The sequence below is a fragment of the Hordeum vulgare genome, chromosome 1H (genome assembly GCF_904849725.1).
Source record: "Hordeum vulgare subsp. vulgare chromosome 1H, MorexV3_pseudomolecules_assembly, whole genome shotgun sequence".
In the NCBI taxonomy this organism is placed as follows: Eukaryota; Viridiplantae; Streptophyta; class Magnoliopsida; order Poales; family Poaceae; genus Hordeum; species Hordeum vulgare.
The window spans coordinates 378977781-379002262 of NC_058518.1; the positions used below are offsets into that span (position 1 = coordinate 378977781).

The 24482-nt window shown below is 40.5% G+C and overlaps 1 protein-coding gene across 1 annotated transcript; it reads right to left on the reverse strand.

The window, feature by feature from the left end:
* Positions 1 to 1216: 1216 nt before the first annotated feature.
* Positions 1217 to 22889, reverse strand: LOC123438675 (CCR4-NOT transcription complex subunit 1-like). Its single transcript, XM_045115795.1, has 51 exons — positions 22641 to 22889; positions 21551 to 21851; positions 21246 to 21468; positions 20818 to 21157; positions 20616 to 20729; positions 20405 to 20533; positions 20109 to 20285; positions 19822 to 20013; positions 19031 to 19168; positions 18786 to 18911; positions 18441 to 18685; positions 17814 to 17917; positions 16988 to 17082; positions 16658 to 16894; positions 16271 to 16474; positions 16034 to 16139; positions 15818 to 15909; positions 15491 to 15636; positions 15300 to 15408; positions 15049 to 15195; positions 14612 to 14659; positions 14401 to 14529; positions 14069 to 14308; positions 13853 to 13981; positions 13691 to 13773; positions 13505 to 13610; positions 13333 to 13428; positions 13049 to 13201; positions 12623 to 12805; positions 12351 to 12529; positions 12141 to 12267; positions 11931 to 12050; positions 11461 to 11505; positions 11232 to 11309; positions 11031 to 11147; positions 10170 to 10296; positions 8598 to 8698; positions 8400 to 8504; positions 8209 to 8286; positions 7296 to 7442; positions 7084 to 7221; positions 4670 to 4714; positions 4439 to 4582; positions 4264 to 4325; positions 3432 to 3585; positions 3149 to 3340; positions 2955 to 3059; positions 2670 to 2801; positions 1880 to 2128; positions 1666 to 1767; positions 1217 to 1595 (listed from the first exon to the last, which is right to left on the reverse strand). Exons 1-51 carry the CDS (start codon positions 22737 to 22739, stop codon positions 1461 to 1463), a joined length of 7173 nt encoding a protein of 2390 aa, XP_044971730.1. The 5' UTR covers positions 22740 to 22889; the 3' UTR covers positions 1217 to 1460.
* Between the last annotated feature and the right edge of the window lie 1593 nt (positions 22890 to 24482).

Here is a 24482-nt window from a genome sequence, read left to right on the forward strand (position 1 = left end):
GAGTGAAATAGTGTTGAGAAGACTATCTTTTAAAGCACAAGAGCAAGGAGTTAATCATACTACCATATATATTACCTTTTGGAGATTGGTTGGGTGTCGCTTGGGAGCCTTCAACTTCCTGTGAAGTTGAACCAAGAAGTTTGTAAGGACAGGGAGATCGCCTACTTCGTGAAGATCTACCCCGAGTGAGACTAGTCCTTCGTGGATGTGTTGCGTTGCGTTGCATCCATGGCGGAGCTCCTGGCACGGAGGCACCAACCACATCCATGGCGGACCTTGCACGGCCCACGAGAGATGAATTTGAGCTCCAACAGCCTCACGGCGATGGCGGCAGCAACTCACGAGTGACAGCGGCGATAACTCGAATTCGGCGGGGCTACAACGAGATTTGCCTGAAATAGAGTTGAGAAGGTCGTGGCGCCACATGCGAGGGAAGCGTTTGGGCTGATATTTTCCTCCCAGCAAGAATAGAGGATGTTGTAATAGGAGGGTGAAATCTTATGGATGAAACTGGCTAGCAAATGGAGGAACCCCAAAAAATTGGAAAACTCTTCTAATCACCGGATGGATCACGTCGTTTTGTCGGCTGCTTCCCATGCATGACGCATGTCCTCTATGACTTAACTTTCTGTAATAAGTTCTTTGTTGCAAAAATTTCTGCAACATAACCCCTATTACATAAGGATTTTATAATCGGTTATTTTATATTCTACATTAAGTTTTTTGTTGCAAAAGATAAAAAATAAAAATTCTACAACAAGATTTATATTATGATTTTCTTTTGTAATAAGTCATTTGTTGCAGAAGATAAAAAAGCACATGCTCGAGTGATTGCACCAAGCTTGGTTGTTGCAAAGAGCTGTGCTCAAATGGTTGCATCAAGCTAGTTGTTGCAAAGAGCCTTCTGTAACATCACTCTTGTTGCAAAAAAAACTTATCACCCATCGGCCGACGTAGCATTGCCCAAACAATTTTGGAGATCAATTTAGACCAGGTTTACGAGATCTATCCCACAAACCAGCGGTCATTTTACAGGATGACCCGGTTTGCATGATCTGCTATAGATGTTTCTGTTCTGGCACGACATTTCAGACCTGGGATATCAACTGCCAGTCCGGGTACACATGGTTGTGGGATCCAGCCGGCCGACAAGCTTTGGCATACTTAACACCCTAAATATTCATGGAACTCAAGTTCGAGTACTAGACAGGATGTCTCAGGTAAAAACCTTTGTATGTCACAATTATCTCACTGAGAATGGTCACCCTTCAGAACAGCATTATATATCGGCTGACATGCATACTACCGCTAGATACAAATATTACCCTGTAAACCTGAAGTGCTCGACATGACAAGAGCGAGTTCACAAAAATTTACAGCAAAACTGCACAAAAACAGCCTGTCCCAAAGAATCCTAACACTCATAATACAAACAGCTCACAGTATGCATAAAACATTCTCTAATGGCCACCATCAGCAAGAACTCCCTCTTCCGCTGCTTTACCTCCACAAGACCTTGCAACAGACTCAAACAGCCTCTCAATCTCCGGCGCACAGCGTGTAAAGGATCGAGCCCAAAAGCTATAGCGTGGATTCTACAGAAGGCAGCCCTGTGTTAGACCTATTCCATGACAAAAAAAAATTCAAGTGGTCATGGCAGCATACCTTTATGAGCTCAATGAAAGTAATAAGTAATCCCCAGGGATGAGGACGATTAACTATTAGGCGCTCTAAAAGAACTCTTGTTATCTGCTCCTGTACAATATCCTGCAAGTTGCAAGTTTCAATTGGACGATGTCAGGAGGAAGGTATTTCATAGATGCATATGGGTATCACACCAAAACCATGAAACCCGAAAAGAGGGAACTCATCAAGTTACCTGTGTTGCCTCAGCAAACAAGTACAAAATGATGAAGGAGAAGTAGTGAGTATGATTGTTTGGATAGCGTAGCTGGTTAGCAATCGCGTTCAGGAGGAGGTAGCGGCCTTCGGTATCCATATTCACTATAAGATTTCTGAAGACCTCAGTGGCTGTTTCAATCTGAAAAACATCCACCTGAGGACTTTGGTTCATTTGCTGCGCTGATGCTGATGCATTCGCCTTGTTATGCTGCAATTGTTGCACAGCCTACATTTACAATTTAGACACCATTATAGAGTGTTCATGCATGCCAAGAAAAGTGATCAATAACAAGCAAAGAAGGTAGAGATAAAGGTACTTCATACTGTAACTGTAGAGACCCATAGGGTCAATGCAGATTCAAAACATGACATGGCTGTTTGGTTTAATGCCACCGAGAGCCAAAGTTTGGTCACTTCGGAAAAAAACAGGTTGCCGTTCGGTTCAGCGAGAAAAGTTTGGAAAGTAGTTTTTGTAACTATTTCTGAACCCAAACTTGACAAAAGAAACATGGGCAGCTAATTTGGCTGTTTTTCAGATCCTAAAATTGGGCACAAACCAAACCAGTCATAAACTTGCTATATGTCTGAAAACACACAAACAGAAGACTAAATACACTCCAAACCTATGTCAACCAATGCTGAAATACTATGAAAAAATGCTGATAAAAAATGATGGTATCTATATTTGGACGCAATATTAGGGTATAAAAAGCATTTCTAACATTGTAATGGAAAAACCAATCGCACGCAAACATATAGAAACTGACCTGGATGCCAACATAGACGATAAGAGAATTAATTAAGGGAACATTATAACGAGTCCCAGCAACGTTCGCTTCATTTGGAGGCAGCAATAACTTCTGCTTCAAATCAGTTAATAAGGACGAACCTTCTGGTCTCTGCAAGAATGCAAATGAGAGAAAGAACAAACATTATGTATACCATTTCTTTTAAAGGTTTAAACAATATACTATATGAATGACTCAAACCAGCTTAAAGAATTGTCTAGACTGCAAGCCGCCGTTACATCAGAGAATGCAGGCATGATTTACCTTGAGGTACTCGTCAACCTGGGTCTTCATTTGCTTTGCCTTCAAAGCACCTTCCACATCAGACATGATTCTTGGAGCTACTGAAATTTCAGCTAGCAGGTCAATCTGTATTACAAGAAACAGCTGGAGCTCATTAAAAAATACAAAACCAAGGGGTAGTTTGTAGGTAGCATGTTCTAGCAGTCAGTAAATACCTTCAGATTAGGAGTAGAGGGGTCAGGAAGTCTCATATTGCGTGGAAAAGCACTAAGAATAACATTACGCATTTGAATGCAGCTTGGGGGAATCACATCACAGAAACTGAAGTGGTAGTCACAGAGGAACTCAGGGAAGTCATGGAGTAGAACAAGCAGCACTCTCAAAGTTCCTTTGTATAAAAGCTGAATCTACAAAAAAGAAAAGGTACAGAGTACATCAAAGTGCAACACATACTGTATATAAGACAGCTGCAACCGAAGGTGCGGGGATAGAACTTACGGGCTGTCCCAGCTCAGCGTTTCTTAGATATGGTTCCATAAATTTGAACAAATCACCAAGCAGCCTCTGGAAGAATGGCCAGCCCTTTTGTGAATTGCACAGCAATAACTTCGGCATGAAGCTTCTATGGCTTACCAATTCAAGCCAAGCAAAACTACAGTGGAAAAAGCATTTAGTTGGCAAGTAACAAAAGTACATGGATCGGAGGGAGTACTTCAATTATTTTAAAAAAACTAACAGGCTAATTTCATAACTTCAATATTTTTGATAAAAGATACAGGGATGGGATTCATACTTAGGGAGAGAAAGATTATCATGCATATAACAACAATTTTGAACATTTTATCATTTAATTGTCATAACCTTTTTTTTTCTTACACAATTTACAGATCTTGAATCAATTTAGAGCCTGTCGGTAATCGCCTTAATAAGATGGTTGGTACCTCAAAAAAATTGTTGCAAGGGGCCTGATTCCTCATATTCTAATCGAATTGAGACCATGGGGAAGTTTGAATGGCATGGTGATGGTCAAATTCATATATATGTCAAAACAAAATAATAAGGTGAACAAGGATCAGATGATTCTAGGACAAGACCCACCTTTACACCCAAATATATTTACACCTAACAACTCATTGTTTTCAGCAAGCATGGATGTTTATCAATTTGTGGAAAAGAGCATACATAGATGGCTTTTGAGATTATATATTTGAGAGCTTCAGTTGCAACACTAGGTATTGGAAGGAGAACACTATTTTGTGCCCCATGAAGCATGAAAGAAAAAACATAGAAGGCAATCACAAATATTAAGAAAATTGACGAGATGGCAAACCTCCATGCAGGAACTCTCAAGGGTTGAAGCACATGGAAAGCATTTGCAAATGCAGTCAAAACCTGGTGCATAAATCCATTGTCAGGAAAACATAGTGCAAGCAAGCCATGCAAATCTGATATTATGCTAAACATATATAATTTGCGCAAAGAAGTTAAATATACATAGCATATACCTGAAAACTAGCACCATCATGAAGGTCAGCAGTGCTAAGCTCACTTAGCAAATTTATAAATAATCTAAAATATGGCCGAGGGTTGAAAGAAACTTTCTTTTCTTCAGCATCTTTCTGAATGATCCTAGTTGTTATGGAGAGAATCTGCGGAGCGGTGAAAAGAAAATCTTTTAGCGAATAGGCCCCTTAGTAGGCTCAAATTCCCTAAAGAGCTAAAGGGTAAACACTGACCTTCGGAAGAAGGCTGCCTTTGTTTGGTCCTAAATCCACGCCATACTGAAGATTGTAAAAAGAACAGTAAGTAAAGTTACTGTGACAAGCTATCAGCAGATGAACCAAAAATATCTTGGGCGTGCAGTCAACAGGTACTGCATCGACACTTGGCCACATAGTTTAATGTATGTTAACATTTCCTTTTATGTTGAATTGTTCACATGTCTCAAAGAAGGATCAAAGGATTACTTGCAGCTTTCCCAAAACTTGACCTATCTTGACTGAAAGTGCTCGCTATGTCTATCAACCTACTTATATTGAAGGCCTATATCTGCGGTTTATCACAAACAACCAGTTTAGTTTGTCTAGGGCGTGTTTGGTTGGTCGCATATACCTCAGCCAGGCCCGCGCGGGAAGAAAAAGGCCCGTTTGGTTACCCGCATTCACTGTTGGGCCTGCATAGCACGAAGACTAAAGCACCTCTGGGCCTACATCCAGAGGAACTCTCAAATCGGCCGTTTTTGTGGAGCCAGACCCGCGCGGTGCAACCCTAGGCACGTGGGTGTGGCCGGTTGCACGCGTGGGTGCGGTCTCGAGATGTCGCGTTGTTTCCAGACGCGTCGATCAATAATTACCCTCACCTCCCTTCCTCACCGCTCTCTCCCCTCTTCCCCACTCACACCAACTGCGGCAACGACGGCGACAATCTGAGCTCTATTGCGAATCGATCCAAGACGGCGGCGGCAACCACCAGAGCGAGTGCAGACCTCCACCGGAGCGCATCGGCCATGGCGGTAAGACCTCGTCCTCTCTGTACATTCAGTCCTTTCGACTCTGGCTAGATTAGATTAGAGCAATCGATTGAAGAGTTAGGGAGGGGATTGAACACATCGGGGGTGTAGGATTGCCATCAATCGATCTGCATCGACGACTACTAGGGTTCATAGGTTATTTTTCGACTACATCGGGGTGGGGATTGAGGGTTTCTTATCTAGCCGCGGCGACCCTGGAGTCGCGCCGAGCGCCGGGGGGGGGGGGGGGGGGGGGGTGTAGTCATCTTCAATTCTTCCTCGTCTTCTTCGTCCTCGTCATCTTCGTCAAGAACGATGGGTCTTGCACGATCGCCTACCGTCGGCGCCCTGACCACCATCTTGCCTGCTGTCCAGGGGGTTGGAGTTGGAACAGAGAAGTGGTGAAACAAAGAGGTGGAAGAGGAGAGGTGGTTAAACAGAGGGGGTTAGTGAGGTGGGTCAAACGATAGGCCGATCTGAATGAATGCTAACCATTCAACTACGTGTTGTTCATAATGCAGATGGACAAGGGCAAAGAGGTGGTGCCACCATTGGAGAAGGGCAAAGAGGCTATGCCTCCATTGGTCGAAGAGTCGGTGTAAGATCACCCAAGCCCCAAGCGGAGGAACTATAGCCACTACCATCAGGAGTCGGGACCAAGCCACTTCTGCAAGGTTATCCTTGCTCCAAAGCTGGAGAGTCTGCCATTGCCCCTGGACTTTACGAAGCACTTCCCCGCCATCCCTGCAGAGTTCAAGCTGAAGACGAACACCGGCTGCGCATGGAGGGTGACGGTGAGGTTGATGAACGGCAGGGTCACCCTTGATCAGGGTTGGGACACCTTCGTCACCGTTCACCATATCATGATCGGGTACATGCTGACGTTCAAGTTGTTGACCCCCGACACCATGAAGGTGATCGTCTTCGACGACGAGGGCATGGAGGTGGCCACCAAGTGCAAGGAGCACGACAACGCCTCCGCCGCTACCGCCTGAGCTGTTGTTAAGACCTAGGTTTCGTTTAGAACTTATCTTGCTATGTTGGTTTAAAACTTGTTCTGCGTGGTTAACACTTATATTTGTTCTTAAGATCGTTGTGTTGCTACTAGTTTACTTGTTAGTAGTTCATGTGTTGCTACTAGTTTACTTGTTAGTAGTTCATGTGTGCCTTTGGTAACCTCACCATATCGAGGAGGAGGTTACCACACTACTGTCTTGGATGTAACCAAACAGCGTGCACTTGTGTGAGCACATACAATGCAAGCAACCAAACGCAGTGCGTAGAGGCGTCGCTATGATGCAGGAAGAGGACATGCAAGCAACCAATCAACATGCAGATGTTGGTTTTTTGCGTGTATATGCTCAACCAGGCCCAACTAGGACAAGTATGCAAATGGGCAAAAAACGATGCAAGCAACCAAACACGCCCCTAAACATTGCCCTCCTTAGGCAAGCATTGCGACTCCTTAGGCAAACATTGCGACTGCGATGAACACCAAAAGGACTCGCACAAAGCCTTGGCAAGGCCTACAATTGATTATTGACGAGAGATAATTGGAGTTCAAGGAAATACTATGCATCATTTTTTGCATGATTAATGCAATAAAACAAGCCTTCCTTGGAAGAAAAACATTAAACATACCTTGAACATTAAAGTCACAAGCTTTGAGTATGAATCAACTGAGAAATATGAAATCTGGAGTTGTTGGGCCGACTGCTGAGACATCCCACCAGGAGCGATAACTTGCTCAGAGACAACAGCATGTGTGACCGCAAGTTCCTGCGTTACTTTAAGTATTAGACCTCACGTATCATGGAGATCAGTATAAACTTGATACTGGGTAGAAGAATCACCGTGAGAGTATGGAAGAAGCGGTCAGTCAAATCATCTCCCTTGAGCAAGCCATGTTGTTGCAACTGCACAATGTAATGACTATATGCTGAATCACCCAAAGTTGGATGATCACATATGTGACACCAGTCCGAGAATAAAACTGCGACCTGTACACGAACCAAATACCAAATTAGCTTTCTGCAATGTTCAAACTCCAATACATCAATATAGAGAAATGGCTGGAGTATATTCAAATCAACTAAGAGACAAAAATAATGCGCTAATGCAAATAAAATAAAATGCGTAGACACGCTTAATTTGCATTACGACTGTATGGTTGGATAAAATAATCAAGTCAGTTCCTTAGCCCTCTGCCAGATCAGAGATGAGGTCAAGTGTTGGGCACTCGCTGGGGGCACAAGGACTACGGGTTGTCCTGCCCACATCCTGGGATGTACATGTATAACCAGCCTCTTAGGAGGATTGTACTTCCCATCTTTTCAATGAAATGAAACGCAAAGTCTTTTACATTTTCTCAAAAAAAGAAAAAAATCAAGTCATCAACATATTAATTTATATGTGAAAGGTGATACTGTAAGTTGCATTTGTTGCACTCTTCTGGCAATAACATCTGATGTCAGCATGAAAAATAGGAATGTTATTGTGTTGAGTGCATATATGTTATTGCACAAACACTTAGATAGATGGCATCATTACTATACTGAACAGTACATGGGTAAAATAACACAACAGAAATTTTGCCACACAAAGTACGGAAAATGGAATGAAAAAGGAGTTATCAATACAAATATACGCAGATAAACACTGAAATAGTATCATTAATGTTTATCGTTAATACACCCTCATAATAAAATTCTTGTGTGAAATGTATGATGCATGGTGTACAACAAAATAGGATGTCGTGTTTCCTACCTGGTCTTGAAAACTAACAGCATCTGCAAAAGCAGAATCATTTTCTTCTTTATATATTGAAGGACGACCAGATAAAACCTGTAATCGAATGACAGAAATTAATCATCAAGTCAGAAAACATATACCTATAGGAACAGAGAAACTTGATCATGCATAAACATCAAAACCTTGTTATCCCTCACATGCCTAACCTTGTCATCCTTCATGGCAGCAAAGCTAGCAGCATTCTTGAAATGACTCCTTGCAATCTCAATCAACTGCTGCAATGATTCAGGTGAACCAGGCCTGATTGCAAGCTGTAACACAGATCGTATTACCACTTATGAATAAGCAAAATACATGGTGATTAGACCAAAAGTATACAACAATTGCAAAAACAAATGGCCTACCTTCGATAATGCATCAACAACATTACAAAGCTCAGAAACGCCATTGGGTTCTTGGGTAATCAATGTCTGGACAAGTGATATAGCGAACTCTGTTGCAGTCTCTGAAGATTTGGTGGATGGAGGTGAGGACACGAGTACTTGAAGATGATACTCTAAAGTTACAAAGTAGCGGATAGCATTGCTTAAAGATTAGATTAGACTCCTGAATGCCTAAACATGTAGTATGGCTTACATGTTTGGCATTGCGGCGGCCTTTTTTTAAACAAATTTTGCTTTTATATTTATGCACACATCCTTTATCAATTGACAGTGCCTTCTACTCCCTCCGTTCCTAAATATAAGTCTTTCTAGAGGTTTTACTAATAGACTACATACGGATGTATATAGACATACTTTAGAGTGTACATTCAATCATTTTGCTCCGTATGTAGACCCTTAGTGAAATCGCTTAAAAGACTTATATTTAGGAACGGAGGGAGTACGTTATAAGCTGCCATGGTAATACCTTTGCAGCACCAAAAGTTCTTTGTAACAAGGGTAAATGACAATTAAGCAAGTGATTGGAGTTTCATGATCTAATCCTTCCATCTTTACCATGGGTGTGGGTAGAAATACATTACAACAACAACAACAACAACAACAAAGCCTTTTAGTCCCAAACAAGTTGGGGTAGGCTAGGGTGTGGGTAGAAATACATTATCCTTTTTTAATATTATTGGCATGCCCATTTAAAAGCATGTATTACACTTCCTTGAGCAATATGTTGAACAAATCAGTGAATACTCATCATTCAAGTACTACAGTTGGTTATTAGTTTCAAAAGACTAAGAGAAGAGTGAAGGACTAGGATAGTTTTCATGTTTGTGATTATCTCTGTTAGATGCATGCTACACAGTCGTCTTTGTGACAATAGATGCCAGAGATTCTAAGGTCCAAATTCCTATGCTTACTCTGTTAAACAGTAAAAATACTTGAGCTTGTGAAATCGCATGGGTAAAGTTATATTTAATAATTACTGTTCTTTTTTGAAATTATTGTTCTACAAAGGTGGTCTAGTCATACACCAACCAAAGCAACCCATGTTGAATAATCCAGCAAACAGATTATTGATTGAAAAAGGTCAAACTGTGATAGTTTATTTACTTGCTTTCCTTCTGTTAACTTCAGTAAGACAACATACCATCACCAATATTACATAGCAGTAATCATGGCATCACACAAAGTGATGTACAAGATAGCATACAAATATTTCATTTAGAAGGGACATAAGCTTGTGCTCATTGTTTATAAGGCGGTAAACCTAAGGCGAGCACCAACTGCCTTGATGCCTAAGCGCCTAAAGCGGGCATAATTGCGAGGCGCTCCAGGGCGCCTTGTCACTTAAGTGTCCAAGGCGGGACGCCTTATAAACAATGTTTGTCCTTACTGCTTAGGTGAACAGGTGATAGCCATATTTAATTTAGGGGCCATTCCACATTGTCTAGGTTGACCAAGGAAATTTGTCTAGTATTTTTTCTTTTTCTTTTTTTCTTTCTTAAATATTCAAATACAGAAATATATGTTTCAACTTACTGTTTCTTCCACTATCAATGATCTTTGCTAGATGAACATCATAATCCCCAAGATTAAGAATCTCAGAACGAATTAGTCCAGTAACTATGTCGAGGTTAAACTTATTTTCTTCCTCAGAATGAATTATCTGCACAAAAATGTGTCAATTGTATCTGATTGCCAAAATGGAGTAAATCTACAAAGGATGGTGCTAACCAAACTCCCCAAAAAAAGACCAGAACTGAAGATCAAAAAGGCCAAGACTCCTATCTATCCAGTCAGAAAAATGAAACTTAATTCAAGTTTATGGACCTCCAACGCATGTTCTTAAATAACAACTGACAGTTGCCTCAGCATGCAATATATCAGACATCTGCCAGTAACTCATATGGAACTTAGCTTCTCTTAAAAAAATATGAAACATGACGCTCAATATCTAACTAAATGCATGGAAAGGAGTTCTACAGTAGTATCCTAGTAGGCATCAATCTCAGCTATATACAACAAAAACAAAAATCTTCATACATAAACAGCCCAGTCAAGAATCAAACAGTACTATAAGTATAAATAGGAAATTTAGTATAACAAAAATGTCCATACAAAATATTGTTTCACAATTATAGCATATCAATATGCAGGAAAATGTAGGTCAATTTAAAATGGAACACAAAATGACATAAATAAAGGTACAACACAAAAAACTTCGTTCAATTTTAAATACAATGTGCGTACAGGATATACCATAAAACAGAAAAACAAACGACGTAAATGTGCTTCTTATCAACAGAATCTGATCTTACAGAGGAGCTAAAAGAGCTTCTGCCAAATATTATAAGTGGGCAATAAAAAGGAATGTCTACTGTGAAGACTGAAGAAACATACCCAGCTTGTTATCTCTTTAACAATAAGTTTGCAAACATCGCATATTGCAGCTAAAGTTGCCAGAAGCCATGTGACATAAGTACTCTTTGATGCATTTTCATACAAACTTCTGAAAACCTGGAACAAACATAACCAGGTACAAAAGAAATTGAGAACTAGAGGAATAGATACATAATTACGAAGGAGAAAAGGATGGCAAACCTTTTGCGCAATCAATAATGCAGCTTCATCCCGCCTAACACATCTGTGTAAAATATCAGGAACTTCTGCAATAACAGACTGAACAGAACAATAACCCAACATAAAGGTCACATTGTGTCAAGAAAAGCACAGTTACTAAATTAAAATCCAGTTTAACAATATATAAGAAGGAAATGGGAACCAAAAAATGAATCATCAAAGGAAATGCTGACATAGCAGTATCGCTAACCTGAATTTCTACATCTTTACCATCATTGGCAATCAAGGCTTCAAGCTGAAAATAAGAGGTAGAATCAAGTTAACTCAGTGACAGCATTCAGAGTAAAGACTACGCATATATCAATGACAATAAACCCCGCTTGGTAATTGACATGCAAAGCTTCGTACTTCCTCCATTCCTAAATATAAGCCTTTTAAGAGATCTCATTGCGGACTACATACGGAGCAAAATGAGTGAACCTGCACCCTAAAGTATGTCTATATACATCTGTATGTAGTCCGTAGTGAAATCTCTTAAAATACTTATATTTAGGAATGGAGGGAGTAGTTAGCAGGGACTTCCTGAACAATGCAGCAAGAAATCAAACATTTCTAGGTTTACTTTACGTAGTAACACGCTACCATAGACCATGTCATTCCTCCATGGTACAGCAGCTGGGTTCAGATACAGCTACCTTCAGATATAACAATGAGCGTTACCTTCTGTGCAACTTGATGGTATCTGTCTAATCCGTTGTCAGTACTCAAAGGTTCAGCGAAAACAGATTCCATACGGTCAACAGCAGTCGTAGGTGAAAGAGGCATCATAGAGCCAAGATCCTGGTAGCAGGGTTTTACAAGTTGAGGAAATTAACTTCCAATTCGTCACTGTACTTTATTCATGCAAAGAAAAGAGTAGAAGTCACTTACTTTAGTTCCAGCTGTTGGTTCACCCACTGGAATGTCATTAGATGACATAGGGTGGAAAACAGATGCAATGCTAGTAGTTCCACCGGCTTGGGCAAAAGTGTCACTTGTACCAATTTGTGTGGAAACACTGCAGAAGACAGAAGATATCTAATGCATGAAAACAAGATGCTCCAATAAGAGCAGACAAACAATGGGTGTATTCGTCGTCACCTTAGAAGTTGTGTGGTACCATGATCTGACTCTTCAGGAACCAGATCTGCTGGTTGTACTAAATTTGGGCTATAAAGTCGAGGTATACTGGAATTGCCCGGGGCAGTGGTCAAGGCTGTAGCAGAAGTGGTAGCTCCAGCATTTTGACTACTCTGGCTGTGCCATACAGCAATGAAGTCCTAAATTCAACAGTTAACCATGATTTAGACAGTCAATTGTGCTAGGAACCAAAGCTTGTAGAACAAAGAGAAAATTACACTCAGTCACTTCACCTCATACACTCGTTGTTGGGTAGCACATAAATGGCCAGTAGGCTTTGGACGAAGTGCATCCGGGACACGTGCAAGACCTTGAGTGTAAGGAAAAGCATCATAATATCCAGAACCAAGCAACTCCTTTTGCCTCCTTAGCTGTGAAAAAGGTTGCTTGATTTCTCCATCGATCATCTCAACAGCCTGCAAGATTCTCATTGATGTTGTGATGTTGTAACAGAACATTCCATATTTTCTGCTATACTGCTGAGCGTATACCTATGGTAGCAAAAGTTAAAAGGTCCAAAAATGGCTGATAGCATAGTAAGTGAAGCAACACCATACCATTGGCTACTACCCAACACATTTACGGAAGCAAGAAATAGAAATAGTAATGCCAATGATTGCCAGGTATGTAAGCAAAATTAATAAAACATGAAGAGATACCTTGCGTGTTGCAACAGTCTCTATTAGCGCACATCCAAGATCTAGATTATCATTGATCAGAATATGAACAATCTGCTCAGTGGTTTCACTGTTATTGTTCAGGTTCTGAATGAGACTTCGAAGATGAGACAACAAAGCAACACGAAGAGGCTCCTGTCAGCAGAAGACGGACAATTGAATATGGCATCATACATCAAATCTAAACCTAAATGAACCCACTAATCAACGCGCTGGGACTGTAACTACGCCTGCAAACTACATCTAAGAGCCTTATGCAAAAATACCTTAGAAGTTACATGAGCTAGACTCCCAGCTAGCGTGCCAACCATCAAATGTGCAGCGCGAGATACCGCACTGTCATCAGATTCCATTGCTAAATCCTGCAGGAAAAATATGCCAGCATGTCAGAAACTTTCAACTACAGCAATACAAATGGCTAATAGTCCAGGCGTTCACCTTAAGAATAAGCTCCTTAGTAGTTCGGGTAGCTATTGTAACACTTCTTTGAATAACAGGGCCTATAATTTCTTTAATAGCCTTATCCAAAGCAACATCCATGATTCTATGATGATCAAGAGCGTTAGTAGACCGTCAGTAAAATAAACTGAAATGTCAGCTTAACTTGTCTTGTAAAAGACATACTTGCTATATTGCAGTGAGCCAAGAGAACTAAGCTTTTCATTAATTCTAAAATATATATCCGCGCGAGGTATTGCTGCCATAAGCTGTAAAAAAACATATAAGAAAACAAAGTCGAGTACAGAAAAAGCAAAGTTGGGAATTAAAAAAAAAACAAGGGCAAACCTGACTAAGAGTAAACAGAGCAGGTAATGGAGATGGCGTTTGAGATGGTGAAACCTGATCGGGCATTATTAAAGCAACCTTATCATCTTCAACCATGCTGTTTGGAGGAAGACGAAGAGGTGGTGCATACTGCAGAATAAAGGTATCCAAATGAGTAGAGAACAAAAAGGTTTCCACATCATAAGTACTAATTAGTTATGTGCACACAAAATCAACCTGGTTTAACATATTTGGGATGCTAGTGGCCCGTGAGGTACTAGTTAACTCTGGTTGCACTTCAACAACATTTTTTGCTGGGATCATACCAGAGGAAACCTCTGCTACGACTGTTGTTTGAGATGCAGTGACATCTTTATTAGAAAAATCCGGATTTCCTTCAAGTTGGCGAGTACGATCTTTAAGAAGAGAAGATGGTTTTACATCTTTCATGTCCACACTGAGGTTCTTAAACAAGACCTACAACCTCAAATAAGCACAATTAGCTTGCGCAATTCTAAACCAGATATGTCGACAAGACCAAAAAAAATAGAATGAAGAATAGCAAGAACCTCAATGTCAAACTTCAGGTTCATCTTGAGATTAGGTAGATTATAGATCTCAGCAAGTAGGCTAAGAATACCCATTGTCCAGGGGTTTGGAGGACGATATGCTATACTTGAATGGCAAGGTTCAAGAATCTGTAAAGCACCATCTGGTCATAACAATAATCACCACAAAACAAAGGATCCTTTAAATCAGATTAACATAAAAAAGCAGAACCTTTGAAGTGAATGGAATGACTGCGATCATGAGCCCCCTTTCATATGCCTTAAAAAAATCAGAATGAGAAATGTCAGCACAAGAAGAAATGTTATATATATTTACCTATATAATGCTTGACTGAAACCTTATCTATACAACTCAAAACGTGCCACACAAGTCTACATGCCTCAGACACAAGATAAAAGTCAAAATGGCATCACTGGAACATAGAAATATTTCACCAATACAAACAACTCACACAGATGCCAAATTCAGCACCCAAAACAAAAGTATAGCAACAAGTACTGTGCTGTTGAAAGTAACAGCAAATCCAGAGGCTTCAATATTAGTTGTAGTAATGAACAAACGGAAGTCCAAAAACGATACTATATCTCTCTGGTTGGGTAACATTACGATAAAGAACGGACCCAAATGGGCTAATTTCGAAGTACTACCTCAACTATAAGAATTTTGGGATCAATTTCCTTCGCTCGTAATGTTTGATTCCTTCCTATAGTGAGCTTTCCTAGCCAACTGCCCAGATTTTTTAGCAACGAACGCTCTTCGGAACTTGATTTGATAAGATCCGACTGCAACAAAGCCTGCAGAAACACAATTTCAAGTTTTTAACTAAAGATTGGCAGAACAAGAAAGGAAGACATTCCTCAAAAAAATACAAGAAAGGAATACATAAGTAATGCGAGACCTTGCAGTTCTCATATGTAGCTTTCACCATTTCCTTATTCAACGTTTTTGAGTTAACTTTGTCGAAGAACTTCAAATACAAGTCATGAAAATTCGGTTCGATGCTTGCCCTGCAAAATTTTGCATATGACTTTGGGATCTGACAAGTAGAAAGTTGTTGCATAAAAAAAGTATGTTGGTAATCAGAAGTACCTTTTCATGACCATGTATTGCGCAAACCAAGGATAATACTGATCCTGAGAAACCTCATTAAATTCCCTTGCCTTAGCTTCCAAATTAGAAGTGGAAATATTGTTGATCATGAAGAAAATCTTGTCTTGAACTTCAGAAGGAGGGGCCTATGTGAGGTAGAGACAATTAAATTAAGTTGTTAACTCATCGAGACTATATTCAAATAAAGTGATAGGACTACACTAGACGCCTAAATAGCCTCACCTACTATACCACTTCAGTTCTCACTCTAAAACTTTAGCCTAGAGTACAAATGTAGTAAAGTTTACTTTGGAATACTAAACAAACCTCAACTGACGTATCTCTTCGTTCTGCTGCAGCAACAAGAGTTTCAATATTTAAAGCGGCTCCAAATCCTGTAGTGTACGGAGATCGAGTGCCTAACAAAATAATATCATAGAACTATAGTCATGCTATAAATTCTAGAGCAATGAACCATCACTACTACATTTACTAACATATTTCTGGTTAATATCAAACTTTAATATGTAAGCCATAAGTAACCTGAAGGAGCTGAATTTCTAGGCCTCAGAAAATTAGTGGATTGTGAAGACACTGGAATAGTGGCAGAATGATGAGGAGAAGCTTGTAAGGATGGTGGTGTGTTAACCTACAATTGATCATAATTTGCAAGAGGTTAATGACACATTGTGATAACCTTGGTATACAAGATGTAAATTGAAAATTTACTACATCTGTCAAGCATCAAAAGATGAAGAAAGTTAATTTGATCCCTAATACCTTCGGAGCGATAGAAAAATCACCAGGTGTTGAAGCAATAGGTTGACTGGTAGATAGAATGTTCTTAGCTTGGACGCTGTTTGTAGAACCTCTGGACCTCTCCCCAAGAAAACCCGGGTACCTCTGTTGCAATGGAAAAGAAGAAGGTGACCGTTCAAGCTGTGTTGGAGTCGGATTGGTGAACTGCCATGATGCGTCAGAAACCTACATAAGCCAGACATCTCTTTCATATAAGGGAAGTCGGTACTAGTACACAAATTAGCATGCCAAATAAATTGTTGTATTTTAGAAAGAATGTCAAATAATGTCTCAAGAAGCAGTTCATGATCCAAGCAGTTACAAGATTTCCAGCATGACTTTACTTCTTGAAATGCAATGTAAGTATACCTCTGTGTTTCCGATAGATGGTGAGCCAGAACCATGCGGATCCACAGAAAATAAGTTGCCAATATTTGGTTCGTTTTGACTTGATGATATCTTGGCAAGTGCCAGCTCAATTGCAGAGACTAATTCAGCATGTGTTCCACGAAGATGTGAGATCTGCAATATATGGTTGCAGTATTGCGGCCACTCAATTACACGATCCATAAACTGCTCGAGCGCTGTCGTACCGAACATAAACATCTGCAACCATCACAACACCAACAATCCAGAAGTTACATAAAAGTTGACTGCCATAATGGAGACAACATAAAGATTCGAGTAATAACAGCTAACCTTTGAATCAATAGATTTACGCAGGGCATCAAGAACACTACGTAGAGCAACTCCAAGTCCCAGGTGAGCCACAAGTTGATGTTTAATGAGAGAGCCTATTTCAAACATGAAACTACATCAAAACTAATATATCACAGTAAATCATAACTTCTTTTCAGGGAAGATATAAAAGCTTCACATCAAGCAGAAAAGCAAACAAAATTACAACAAATCGGCAGTATATCATGCCTTGACAATTTGGTAGAACAAAATTTTACACCCTGCTATACAATTGTGTAGTATTTAAATACAACAGTATCATCCATTACTTTCAAAAATGAGTGAGTGAATTACACACAAATTAGCAAAAAAAAAACATTTAGATTGCCCAGAGGTACAAGCAAATGCATGCATAGGGACTATACAGATTAAAGGACAGACCCAGTGCATAGAAGCTCCCACACAAGGTGGGGTATAGGGAGGCATGGGGACTACACAGATTGCTTGTAAAAATACTAAAAATATTATACTTCAAAGTCAAACTCAGTAGATTCCACAACAGAACAAAAAATTGGAATCCTCTATCTTAATTACCACTCATAACTACAGTTCCACCTTCCTAGTACTACGTAACTTTGGAAGTAGCGGTCATAGAGAACAATGAACACTTCCACTAAAAACCATCCATAAATTCAAACCAGAAGATATCCGACAAACAATTTAACAGTGTAGTGTACATATAAGTTCACCAGTCAACATAATGGAAAACTTTGAGTTGATTACAATATAGTAATGCCCACAGCATCTGGAATCTGGGTAACTTCAGCAAAGCAAAGTGATCACTTACCCATAAGAACAGCAGCTAGCTTAAGCTGTGTATCTGGATACTTCGGGAAGAACTTGTACTCTTCGAACAAGTTTGAGATCATGCAATTGAAAATTGCTAGCTCCCTGGTCATTGATAACATTAAGAATCCAAAGATCAGTAGGTGAAGAAACAGAGTACAGATAACTCAAATTCTAAAGGCATCACGAACAAAATGAAGGTACAAAAGATGCTAATGAGAGGTTGTACTGAGAAGGAATTCAGCCAACAAATTTACAGGATTGCCTCGTATCATAAGTGAATAAAAGGTATTAGCAACTACAATAACAAGGGGTAGTTTTGTTTCTGACACAGGCTCCCTTGCGGACAGGTGGGAAGCTGAATGCAGTGAAAGAACTCAATGACAAGAGCAGAATTGCAATAGCACATTGGTCAACACAACATACAGGGTCATATCTCGAAAAGAAAAGAAAAAGGATCTAGGCAAGATGAACAAGTTAGGCCAGAGGAGAAAGAAAGGAACAGATGATGCAGGTATAAGTCATGCCTACTATTGATTCTTCCTATCACATCTTGAGACTTTATCAAGACGAGTCGATCAGGTAACAAATTAAGCAGAGAATAGATCATAACTAGTATGGAAATCACCTCTTGTTTTTAGACTCTTTGAAGCGTGCAAGCATTTGTATCATAGCATCAATGCTTATCTGTTCAGAAAACATCTGGTGAAAATATATATTTGCCTGTGCTTCAATGTCATCAGAACCTCCCTCGGAAGTAGGAATGTCCCTTCCAAGAGAACCTTGAGTCCTTGATTCATACGCTGCTTCCACTCTATTTAGTTCATCCACCAGTTGGTTAGTCAACAGCTGTCCAGAGTGAGACTGAAGAACCTGCCAATGACACGCCATTTGTACATATATTTACATCCATGCAAAGAAGGTACCACCATAATGTACAACAGGCACAGAATGAACAGGGCATAGTCAGAACCTTTATAAATAAAGGACATGATTCCCAGCAAATAGTCATGATAGTAGCTTGAGGTTGTTGGATGACACCCTCTGCAACATCATGAGTTGTGTTGACCACACTTTCTTTCAAGAATTTAACACATTCCTGGGAGTGTAAAATGTTAGCATGCAAAGTAAAGAGCACAACACCGAACTACACTGAAAGTACTTAGAAGTACAATCTGCATGATCATGTAGTGGTGTAGGGAAAGTCATGTATATTACCTCAATAAAAGCCTCTCTGTGTGCACTGAACTTCTCAATCATCCATTTCTCTAGATTGCTATGATCATTTCGAAAGGAAACAGTAGCAAGTTTGATGCTAAATGCTAAAGGAGTGGAATCAAGGACAGCGGATAGGATCTGTTTCATAGGAAGTGAAAGGGTGATGAAGCAAGAACTAACAGAATGGCCTATTCATTATAATCATGAAAGCAATATAATGATATAAATATATTCAACTGATGTCAAAGTAGAAGTTGAAATACAGTCCCACAAATAAAATCCCTTTGTTGTATTAGCAAAAAGTCAACGGCAGACAGTTGCCTGCTTCCATGAATATTAAGCTTTCCAGATTGGTCCATAGACAAAGATATTCGCTTCAACAAAGACTGGCTAAGTCTCAACAAGTATAATCCATTACTGGCACCACACATGACAGAAGTATGCAATCAGACCCATAAATGTGGTAAAGACATAGTCCAGTTTGTGCTTCCTAGTTCAAACTTAAGAATTCATCCCTTTAGCCAGTTGAGTTTGCCTTTCTAAGCATTAAAGTAGCTTAGCAGCCACTAATTACTTCTAAATAAATCACTAATCTTTATTTGGGTCAGTATGCTGTCCAATAAAACCCAGAACATATTACTAAGTACACAACACTATTTACCTAGCATGGATTGATTGAAAATACATGCAACTCAACAGCAGGTATTCAAATCTAAAGATACAAAAATATAATAATGTTGCTCAGTTGCAACTTAAAAGTCACTGCATTAGATAGGCGTAAGTTGTGTTACCTTTAGGTCTTGACATATATCAACAGTTCTCAAAAGACAAATTATATCGGAATGGGCATCAACAAATCCTCGGAGAGTAAGGGAAGGGTTGAGATGCCAGAGATAGTTCATTAGACTGGTATTTTTAGTGTCCTTCAATAAAGCAGGGAATACACATGACAATACTTCATACTGGAGGAGATTATATGCAGTCTGCAAACAAGGAATAAATTTCCAGGTAAGTGAGAAATATGCAGTATTTGGAAAGAAAAAAAAAGGTTCTGCGGTTCTAGGAACAGAAAATATACATTGATTTGGCTAACACCAAGAAGTAAGACGTCTGGACAATGACTGAGTGGGTAGTCCAGCAGCGGACGCACTAATGTTGCATAGCCAAGGTCGGCAAGCTGGCATAACACCTCCAAAAGGTCTAGGCAGTACCAAGCCTGATTGCCTTGGATGTGATTAGCCAAGTCTGGAAATGCCTACGGAAGATTTTAAAAGAAGGTTAGGAGTATGTGGAATGCAAGAAGCTTACTATGTTTGACCCCAAAAAAATGATGTTTACTACGAGTAAGACAAGCTGACAGGATATAGAAAATACCAGCTTCCTGGAAGAATGTTTAAATGTAAATGTATCTGCTGGGGCAGCCACTGCATGTTTCAAGAATGATAATTGCCCTTCTAAATTCTTCCACAGTGACCCACAGATGGCATGAAGTGGAAATGGATCCTGTATGGTTCAATGAACTGGTCAATTACAAGCTCAGGAATTCAGTTAATTCAGTTCCAGGAACTATAGCGCATGTACATACCTTGCAAGCCCGAGAATATATAGACATCAATAAACGGAAAGCCCCTTCATCAGGGATACTGAAACCCTCATGGTCCAGGTTTTCCATTACACTGGTCCAATTTGTTCTTGGGGTCTACAAGTTTGCAACCATAAACAGGTTATTAGATCATTATAAAAGGAAGAACGAAAATAAAAGGCAAATATAACGAAAAGAAACTCACAATTTCATTGATTGAGTCCACGAGAACATTGATATCCCATGCCGATGACTGAACCGAGTCATTTGTTTGGCTATTGCCAAAAGCCGAAATGAATGTTGAATATGTGTTATGAGCCTCACCAAGACCAGCGGCAGTAGTAACAACAGCCCCAAGCAACTTAGATATTCCCAAATCATCAAGAGGCTCAAAAAGTGATAATATATCTTTACAATGTGCAGTATCAGCAGTACATCCATAACCCAATTCAGTAATGATGTCAGACATGCTTATCTCCTTCCCAATTTCAGATAAAAGGGAATCAAAATCATCATCAAAGCTACCGATGTACATCTCCATGTGGCTGTAAGGCACAAAAGAGTAAGTACATGTACATGAATAGAGCATCATAGAAGATATGCTAAAACACAAGTTGGAAAAATTCTGCAAACCTTGAAGCTGACCGAACGTTGCTGTCCTGAACAAGGACAGGGACATGGAATGGCATCTCTTTGACTTTGAATAGGGAGATAATGTTAGTAAAAGAATCCATATGCTTATAGAGGCCATCGGTCTCGTGAAGAAACACAACAATATCATGAATTTGGTCATTCGATATAGACTGTGCAGAATTTTTACATAACTCCTCGATTTGAGCAATTGAAAATCTTTGGCCTGCAAAACAAAAAAATAAGGTGCAAATAAGTACCTATACAAATTGATCAGACCAACAAATTCTGTTTTCCAGGACACTTACCTTTCAGATTCAAGCCTATATTCTCAGAATCTGACAGGGCAAGTCCAATACCAACCCTCTCAGCTTTTGATAGATCAAGTTCATTTGACAACGTTTCGAGGAAAGCATCACTGACAGATATAGTCCTCAGTGCTTCACAAAAACAGGTACTGAAGTATGGTTTATCCAGACAATATCTGAAAACGGTGGATAAAAGATCTTGTTTCGATTGAGAGTTTTTTGCCACCCCGGCATTCAGCAGTACTTCATCCAAACAAACTTGAAGCAGTAAAATGCAACCATCGGGACTGCAGTCAGCTAACTGAACAAAAGTGAAACAAAAAAACATATTAGGGTGACTATAATCCATAAGTTCAGACAAAGTAAAACTTGCTGGAATCAGATGAATGTAAGGAAATTACTAAGGCAGCACATCTTTCAAGATTCAATCAGGAAGTTGCTGAATGCTGCATCACTGCACCAATTGTCTAAACAGTACGCGAAGAGTGTAGAATACATCTCACAAGATCTTATATTGAAATATAAGCAAAGATATTTGAAACTATTCTTCCAACGATTGGGCCGCAAACAGATGCAACTTAACAACAAGCCCCGTGTGAAAACCTCTTATATTCTTCTTAAGGGGCTCTTTGTGTTAACAACAACAAAATGTGCCCTTCACCATAATATGCACTGTGAACACCAAATCTAAACGAACGGACTTAGAAGAAGAAAAAAAAAAAAAAAAGAGGAAAGGACTAAGAAGAATTTTGTTCACTGTATATCTATCCTAAAGCTTAAATTGCGCATAGGAGTGAATTTCGCCACATATTTTGGAAACTTACGCACCCAAATGGAACCGATCAAAAGTGTTCACGATATCCCAACCAAATTTTAGGTTAAAATCGGGCAAAAGTACGAGTGTAAGACAGCTAAATCCGCAAAACCCTAGATTGGTTCTGGAATAGAAGCGTTCCTAAGCACGAATCCATCACGGGGCGGATCCTTCGATCCAGACGGGCAGAACATGAATCGATCACCAGGAGGCATGCGTCGGGAGAAACGAAGCCGCTTCGGGGAGGGAGGAGAGGGGACGGGGGGATCTCGTAACCTGGCAGAGCTCGCGGTAGATGGAGTCACCGGTAGAGTCGTCGGCGCCCTGAACGAGGGAGCGGACCTCGTCGGCGACGGCGGAATTGAAGGGGATCATCTCGCGGACGGCGAAGGGCAGGTGTCGTTGTGAGGGTTGGGTTTGCCGCTGCCAGCACGAGCGCGAGGCTGCGAGAGCAGAGGCGAAGGCGAAGGCGGTGGCGAGCGGTGTTCTGTCGAGCTCTGGTGGGGGAAAAAGGTCAGCGAAATCAGGAACGCCTATGTAGCGCGACAGGTGGGTAATGGATTGCGCAGCCAACTGGCCCAAGAAGCCATTTCTGTTCATGCATTATGAACTGTGCGACGCCAGCCAGGGCCCATAAGATGGTAGATTTAAAAAAAAATCCCCTCGCTTTGTCTTCCAAAGCAACTAACACGATAAAAAAACATTGCTAAGGTGAACAGTACATCAAACCTGAAAAAACAAATGCCAACAACAACAGTTCGACAAAGAGTGGATGACCCGTCACCGTTGCGCCTTCCGGAAACAAACCACCACAGGCCGAGGCTCCGATCTGCCATGTGCCCTCCAAGAAGGGATGCGACATCGACGACGCTGCTGCCCGGACGAGTTTTAGGGTTTCCCCCGACACACGAAAGAAGGTGGGGGATGGATACCACTGACACACTCTAGGAAGGAATTATGGCACCCGTCGGTGTCACCGCATCGGAGCCGGACGAACCGGTAAGGATTTCTCCCGCACTCCAAAACCCACCGCCCAACCGAAGTGACCAGCTAAACCACCGCCCAACCCCATGCACGATCACGGTTGCGCCACCATCCACGATGTCTCATTACGAACACCAATACGACACCAAGGAGACCGGAAAGAGGCGTCAAACGATGGAGCTGCAGCATCGAAGATGGTAGATTTCAAAACATTCAAACCACATATTTCAAAAAAGTTCCAAGCAATAAAACAACTTTGTCCAAAGGCAAAGGCACTATAGACTACAGATTTTTGTATATCATACATCTTGTTAATTAAGCAGATTTGACCCGAACAATGTTCTTCGTCGTGAGTCGTCGGATCACACTCCTCGCATGGTTCAAAGCAACAACGGTAAATTCAAAAAATATCAAAATTGATAATAAAAAGGCCAATTTTTAGAATATCAGCCTGAACATGCTCGTTCTCGTTGATCTAGCACACACATTCTCCGCACACATTCATTTTTTTAATACGGTATAGACATCATCATTGTTGTTGAACGGTTGACAAGCTAGAGGTCGGGAACATACGCTCGCAGTCCATGATGGGCTGCTCCGCCGACCGAGGTTCTTCGAGTTTCTACATGAGCTCGAGACAATCGCGATGCGCACCAAATCCCCTCAAACACTCCTGATATAGAAGGGTGGGGTTTGAAAAAAAAATATCCATGAGCACTAGCATTCAGGACATATTTTTATAGGAGAATCTCATCCGGAAGAGATCGCGGAAAATTCGCTCCTGACAGGAACCAAACTCCGGTCTGCAAGGTAACACCAATGTGCCCTTGCCACTGGGCTACTGCCCGGTCCTCGAGGGGGTGGGATTTGGAGGAGCTCCAAATGCATGTTTGTCGCTTCAACGTCGTTTTTGGGGACCACATATGTAGGTTCTCGTGATATTGTTGCTCGGCTCAGGCTCTTCCCACACCTACTTCACATTGATGAAACGCATAATTTTTTTAGCTTTGTATGTATCCATGACAACTTTTAAGGTAAAACCATTAGGTGCAAATGGTTGCATCACACAAGCTCAGATGTTGTTTAGGCGTAATGGGTTCGTAGGCCTCCGAATATGAACCTTTTTGGAGTATA